General features: G+C 43.2%; 1 protein-coding gene across 4 annotated transcripts in view; it reads left to right on the forward strand.

Annotated features, from left to right (window-relative positions):
• LOC122940101 overlaps positions 1-7,345 on the forward strand; it is a 31,407-nt gene extending 24,062 nt beyond the window's left edge. For all 4 annotated transcript variants that reach the window (XM_044296467.1, XM_044296466.1, XM_044296469.1 and 1 more), the window contains exons 2-3: positions 5,810-5,963; positions 6,580-7,345. In XM_044296467.1, coding sequence (XP_044152402.1) covers positions 5,950-5,963; positions 6,580-7,255 — 690 coding nt within the window. In that variant the 5' untranslated portion in view covers positions 5,810-5,949 and the 3' untranslated portion in view covers positions 7,256-7,345. The remainder of the gene's footprint in view (positions 1-5,809; positions 5,964-6,579) is intronic.
• Positions 7,346-7,557: the final 212 nt, after the last annotated feature.

The raw sequence follows: 7,557 nt of genomic DNA on the forward strand, positions 1-7,557 counted from the left end.
AAAAAATGGGTTAAAATGAAAAATTAGACAAAAAAATTAAATTCTAAAATTTCATCCCCATTTGCCAATAACTCTTGTGCAACACCTAAAGGGTTAACAACGTATGTAAAATCAGTTTTGAATACCTTGAGGGGTGTAGTTTCTTAGATGTGGTCATTTTTGGGTGGTTTCTATTATGTAAGCCTCGCAAAGTGACTTCAGACCTGAACTGGTCCCTAAAAATTGGGTTTTTGTAAATTTCTGAAAAATTTCAAGATTTGCTTCTAAACTTCTAAGCCTTGTAACATCCCCAAAAAATAAAATATCATTCCCAAAATAATTCAAACATGAAGTAGACATATGGGGAATGTAAAGGCATCACAATTTTTAGGGGTATTACTATGTATTACAGAAGTAGAGAAACTGAAACTTTGAAATTTGCTAATTTTTCCAAATTTTTGGTAAATTAGGTAATTTTTGGTGCAAAAAAAATTAATTATTTTGACTTCATTTTACCAGTGTCATGAAGTACAATATGTGACGAAAAAACAATCTCAGAATGGCCTGGATAACTCAAAGCGTTTTAAAGTTATCAGCACTTAAAGTGACTCTGGTCAGATTTGCAAAAAATGGCCTGGTCCTTAAGGTGAAATAAGGTTATGTCCCTATGGGGTTAATCCACGCGCCAATAATGCTCCTGCTCTATACCCTGTGTGATAAAAGTTTGACTGCATACGCTTCATACCTAGTTCCTGACGATACAGAAGAATAGTCCTAAGCTCAGCTCTACATTCCTGAAGGAAAGCCAATGTGTAGGAGTTGTTGTTTAACTTATGGTTAGTCTTTGCAGTCTGTAGTCGCGATAGGGCGTCTTGAATAGCTCTATTCCTACTCTTGTTCATCCTTGCCGCTTTTTGTAATAGGATCCCTCTCATATAAGCTTTATGGGAAAACCAGAGATTGTGTACACTAGTGTCAGGGAGATCGTTAAACGCCAGAAATTCCTGTAAAGAATCAGTGATCTGTCTAACTCTATCAGGGCATTTCAAAAGATAAGTGTTCAATCTCCATTGTGGACGTGGGAGATTGGGCAGACCATCTTCGATTATAATGCTAACTGGGGCATTGTCCGACCAAGTCGCTCCCCCAATGTCAGACCTGGCGACCCTGTGCAGAAGGCCTCTGGAAACTAGTATATAGTCAATGCGAGACTGGGATAAGTGCGCAGTTGATATGAACGTGTAATCTCGCTCCTCACTATGCTGATATCTCCAGATATCATGAAAGGCAGACCCGTATAAAGTCGCCTGCAGGTCTACTCGACTATTCGCCAGCTGAGACTTGTATGTCACATTTAGATTTGAGGGCCTCCGACCATAGCTGCGTGCGTCTATACGGAGAGTTTATCCCGCGCACATTTAAGGACAATATTTTTAACCCCATTGCTTATTTATAGGAGCTCCCTGTAATACACCACGCTTCACTGATTAATCCCGCCATTCCCAAAGATCTGGAAGCACATGTTGCATACATTATAAGTGTAGGAACCATATAAAAAATAAATAAATTACAACACATATATAAAGGAAAATAACATGAGAACATAATGGTCATCAAAGCGTGTCAAGCCTGACCCAAAAAAACACTGGTCAAGGGACCAGAAAAAACAAGTCCAGTCGGGGCAGAGAACTACAGCTCTCCACTTTGGACCAAAAACTTTAAAAAATAACAGTCAACCAGCTACTCCCTGCCGGCATACACTCACATATCAGGCAACGTCCCATTCCGGTGGAATATTGTCAGGCTGTGGGGCAGCTTCCTTCGCCCGGATAGAGTCCCCGTTGGTAAGGCCCCACTCGGACAGGTGACGAGTTGCCGCTTGAGGCGAGTTGAAAACTTGCAGGCCCCCATTATATGTGACCATCAGCTTTACTGGAAAACCCCAGTGATATTTAATTTGATGTTGTCTCAGCACAGCGGTGATCGGGGTGAACTCTCTGCGCTTTGCAAGCGTGGCCGCGGAAAGATCCGGGTATACCGCAATCCCTGCAAAGTCCTCCGATGGGGACGGATTCTGCCTCAGAACCTTTAGGAACGCTTCCTTTACGGTGTAATCCTAGCTATAACATCGCGGGGGAGCGAAGGATCCAGACCTTTAGGCTTGGGCACCCTATGGATACGATCTATGATCAGGTCCCTCTCTGTAGACTCAGGTAGTGCCGCCTTTAGCAACTGCTGCAGAAAATTCTCCAGCTCATGCGCTTCCACCGACTCTGGAATCCCGCGGATCCTAACATTATTCCGCCTGTGTCTATCCTCCAGATCTTGCAACTTAGCCGTTATCTTGGCAATATCCTCTTCCATAGCTTCATGGAAGTCGATGAGGGTGTTGTGGGAGGCAGCAAATTCAGCCATCTTCCCCTCTAGGTGCGAGGTGCTGTCACCTATGTTTTGAATGTCCTTTCTAAGATCCTTCAACAGCCCCAGCATGTCCTCCTTCATGGAGGAACGCAGAGCATCCAGCATGGAACGCATGACATCTGCCGTAAGCTGCGTGTGTTCAAGGGATTCCCTCTCAAGCCCGCTCCTAGCAGCTGGGATGTGCACAGGCTGCGATGGCGTTCCCGCCGGAGGAGTCAGCGTACATGATGGATGAGGGGTCCCTCTTAGGCCCGACTCTCTGTTGGGGTCGATTTACCGAAGAATTTGTTTAGCTTCGTCGGGGCAGGACGCCTCTGAACCTTCCCCATGGCTGGTGCGCTTTACAAGTGTGTGCCTGATAAAATTAGGGTGTTGGAGTAGTTGCTGTAAGCCGCTTTAAGATGCTCTAGTCCGGAGCAGAAGCGCTATGCGACCGGCGCCATCAGCGTTCAGGCCACGCCCCTTCATATAACTTTTTCTTTTTTGTCACAAGTTAGCAGAAAATATATATTTTTTTCCTTACAAAGTCTCATATTCCACTAACTTGTGACAAAAAATGTAAACTTCCATGAACTCACTATGCCCATCACGAAATACCTTGGGGTATCATTTTACATATACCTATGCTCGGTGAGATAAATATCTCGGTCAAATGCCAACTTTGTATAAATAAAATGGGAAAAGTTGTCTTTTGCAGAGATATTTCTCTCACCCAGCATGGGTATATGTAAAATGACACCCCAAAACACATTGCCCAACTTCTCATGAGTATGGCGATACCACATGTGTGACACTTTTTTGCAGCCTAGGTGGGCAAAGGGGCCCACATTCCAAAGAGCACCTTTCGGATTTCACAGGGCATTTTTTACACATTTTGATTTCAAACTACTTCTCACACATTAGGGCCCCTAAAATGCCAGGGCAGTATAACTACCCCACAAGTGACCCCATTTTGGAAAGAAGACACCCCAAGGTATTCCGTGATTTTTTTTATCGCCGCAGCGCTTGTAAAGTGATTGTGCAGTGATCAAATAAAAATAATTTTTGTCACTGCGGCGGGGCGGGCGTGGGTGAACGCACGTGTGGGCGACTGATCAGGCCTGATCGGGCAAACACTGCGTTTTGGGTGGAGGGCGAACTAAGGTGACACTCATACTATTATAGATCTGACTGTGATCAGTTTTGATCACTTCCAGATACTATAAAAGTACAAAAGCTGATTAGCGATACGCTAATCAGCGAATCAGTGACTGCGGTGCGGTGCGGTGGGCTGGGCGCTAAACGATCGCTAACTACCTAACCAAGGGGCCTAAACTATCCTAAACCTAACCGTCAATACCAGTGAAAAGAAAAAGTGAAAGTTTACGCTGATCACTTTTTTCCCTTTCACTAGGTGATTGACAGGGGCGATCAAGGGGTTAATTGGGGTGATGGGGGGTGATCTGGGGGCTAAGTGTGCTGTTTGGTGTACTCACTGTGATGTCTGCTCCTCTGCTGGAACCAACCGACCAAAAGGACCAGCAGATGAGCAGAGAAGCCATTTAACACCTTAAATTTATAAGGATTTGTTTTTTGAAAATCATCAGCCTGCCAGCGATGATCATTGGCTGGCAGGCTGATGATGTAATACCCCTCTAACGTTTGCCGGCCCGCGATGCGCATGTGCGGGCCGGCTTTGAGCGTCGTCTCGCGACTCTGCCTGAGACTGCAGCCTCCGGACCGCGATCCTGCGTTAGGTTGTCCGGAGGCGGTTAAGACTGTCCACTTATGGGTGGGGCTAGCACAAGCCATGCCCATTTTAGATTCGGGATAGGCAGCATTTGCCAGGACTCTCTTAAAATTAGGGACAGTTCCTGCAAATTCTGGACTGCTGGCGACTATGGTCTTTCATGAACACACACGTGCATGCAGCACTGGATACAAGTAACAATGTCCAGAGAAATTCAGAAGCAGCGAGCCACGTCCCCTGTATTATAGTGGTCAGCAATAGTATAAGGATTTTCTATTGGGAAAGTTAGGCCCCTTTCACACGAACAATACAGATTAGGTCCGGATGCATTCAGGAAACTCGCACCATTTCGCAAGCAAGTTCAGTCAGTTTTGTCTGCGATAGCGTTCAGTGGTTCATTTTTTTTCCGTGCGGGTGAAATGCGCATTGATGCGTTTTTCACGTGCGTCATAAAAAACTGAAGGTTTACAAACAACATCTCCTAGCAACCATCAGTGAAAAACGCATCGCATCCGCACTTGATGGTGGATCCGATGCGTTTTTCACGCAGCCCCATTCACTTCTATGGTGCCAGGGATGCGTGAAAAACACAGAATATAGAACATGCTGCGATTTTTATGCGTGAAAAACAACGCTCATGTACACAGACCCATTGAAATAAATGGGTCCGAATTCAGTGCGGGCGCAATGTGTTCGCATCACGCATTGCACCCGTGCGGAAAACTCGCTCGTGTGAAAGGAGGGTCCTTATTCTGGTCATTGATGATATCTTGAAGCGTATGCCCCTTAATTGACCAGCATCCTAGCAAAAAATGTTAGATTTGCCTGCTGGATTAACCCCTTCAGGACCCTGCCATTTTTCACCTTAAGGACCAGGCCATTTTTTGTAAATCTGACAGGCTACTTGATGTGGTGATTAACTTTTAAACGCTTTTACTTATCCAGGCTATTCTGAGATTGTTTTCTCATCACATATTGTACTTTATGACAGTGGTAAATTTGAGTCAAAATATTTCTTTTTTATTTATAAAAAAAAAAAATTACTCAAAAGTTTTAAAAATTTCCATTTTAAAAATTTAAAATTTCTTTGCTTTTAAAACCGATAGTGATACCTCCTAATATAGTTATTGCTTTACATTTCCCATATGTCTACTTCCTGTTTGGATCATTTTGTAAATTACATTTTCTTTTTTTGGGACGTTAGAAGGCTTAAAAGTTTAGAAGCAAATCTTAACATTTTTAAGAAAATTTCCAAAACCCAATTTTTAAGGACCAGTTCAGGTCTGAAGTCACTTTGTGGGGCTTACATAATAGAAACCGCCCATAAATGGCCCCATTTTAGAAACTACACCCCTCAAGGTGTAGTTTAATAAATACGTCTAATAAATACCATACCCCACCATTTCTAACTTTAAATGGCTGTCCCTCCCTTTGCTACAGCATACAGTACTCATGTCTAATCACATGTCTGGCTTGCACGACTCTTCTCCTCCATCTTGTACTTCTTCATTAGTATCCACACACCTGCAGGACTGTACCATGTGCTGTTTAATCTGTCCAATTTGGAGAATTTTGTGCTTTGACCTCTTGCATTTTTTTTTTCTTCTAATATTATTTGTATGTATTTTCAGATTTTAATTTTTTTTCTCAAAATTGTCTATTATTTCTTTTTTTTAACAGTAAAACAAACTAAAACCCGCTGGGCGAGTTGCCGGCACCAATTCCGGAGGGAGGTGACTAGCAAAGGCCGGAGTGGGGAGGGAACCTCCAGGAAACGGCCCTACATTTATACTGCCCAGTTGCAGTTTTTAAGACCAGTAATGGATTTGAGGCTGTAAGTATTTTTAATGTTTTTGGGAAATTGTTACCCATGGTATAGCACCAACCACAACATGGATTCCTTACATTGTTTATATAAAATGACAATAACCTAATCCTATGATAATGGATTATAATGTTGTTCCAACTACGCTTGACCAGCAGGATTAAAACTACTACTCCCACCATGCTCAAGTGTTGCCTGGTACATGTTCTTTCAATGTAAATGATGTTCTACTAGGTTAACATTACATCTTGTATGTTTGGATGGTGGAAGCAGGCCACATACAGACGAGATGGCCTGAATATCAGCACTGGCTTTGGTCCTTGAATGAGTAATCCTCTTCTAAGGCTGGACAGCTCCAAACGGCAAACCATGTTTTCCCATTCCAGTTACATTAGGCCTTTACAAGACTTGTCCCATCGTTAAATTTAAAATGAAATAAAATTTCGAATTTCACTATTCACATAGAAGCTGTTATTCATTGTGTAAAATCAAATATCTGATGTATGCTGCCACTCCGTATATATATTGTATACACACGGCTGTTTACACCTAATATAAATGTAATGTAAATTGTAATGTTGAAATCAAATGATCAAATTTTTTTTGTGGTTTCTTTTAAATACAGTACTGTGGACAGTCTGGATCCCTCCGAAGATTCGGAGACGACTGGGAGCGAAACCCCTGTGGTTTTCTCCCCCGTAACAAGTCCTGCACCAACGCCGGCTGAGGACCCAGATGACTCCACACTGGCCCAGGCCCCCCTACCACTGGCCAGTCCACCACGTCTTGTCAAGCCGCAGCCGAGACGTCGTCGCCAAGTCCCTCCCTCTACCTCTGGGCAAGAGAGTCAGGAAATGATTGACGCATGCGTCATAGATTTTCTTGCCCAGAGGAGGAGTGATGGCTTGGAGGAGAAAATGTTACAGGGACTAGGGCCGCTAATGAAGCAGGTCACTCCTGACGAGCATCACGAGTGCCTGGCTTCATTGGCCATAGTTATTAAAATGTTTTCTTGCCCTAACCATGGCGACATTCTTGGCAAATTAAATGCCATAAAAATCGATATTGAGAATGCCGGACAGCAGCCAACAGCAGGAGCCTTTCAGTTGCCGCCCCAACCCACCCAAGGGCCTTCTTTCCCCCCACAACCCCAGTATGGTCTACCCCAGGGCCCAATGCATAATGTGGGTCAGCCCCTTTACCCGGGCAGTTTGCCAACTGGGGCACCTCAACAGGCCCATGTAAGGCCACGGTCCTCATTTGCTCCAGGATCGTTTACACAGGACCTTCTTGATTTATAGTTTTGGAGCACTTTATATGTTTTGTGCTTAATGTTGTAAACATTACCTTTCCGTTGATATTGGTTATCCCAATATTTCACTTAAATTTGGTTTGGGAGAAAACTATTTGACTGTTCTTTTTTTTGCACATTACACACAACATTTACATTTAAAAACACAATATAAAAAATAAACCACACGCCTTGTAGCTCACAAAGCAACACTTTATTTTGATGAACAACATATTTTTTGGGGGATACTGTGATGATGAGGTATTAGAAAAAAACAGATATTGGACCAGATATTACAAATATAAAGATGTT

Source organism: Bufo gargarizans, chromosome 6 (assembly GCF_014858855.1).
Source record: "Bufo gargarizans isolate SCDJY-AF-19 chromosome 6, ASM1485885v1, whole genome shotgun sequence".
Taxonomy (NCBI): domain Eukaryota; kingdom Metazoa; phylum Chordata; class Amphibia; order Anura; family Bufonidae; genus Bufo; species Bufo gargarizans.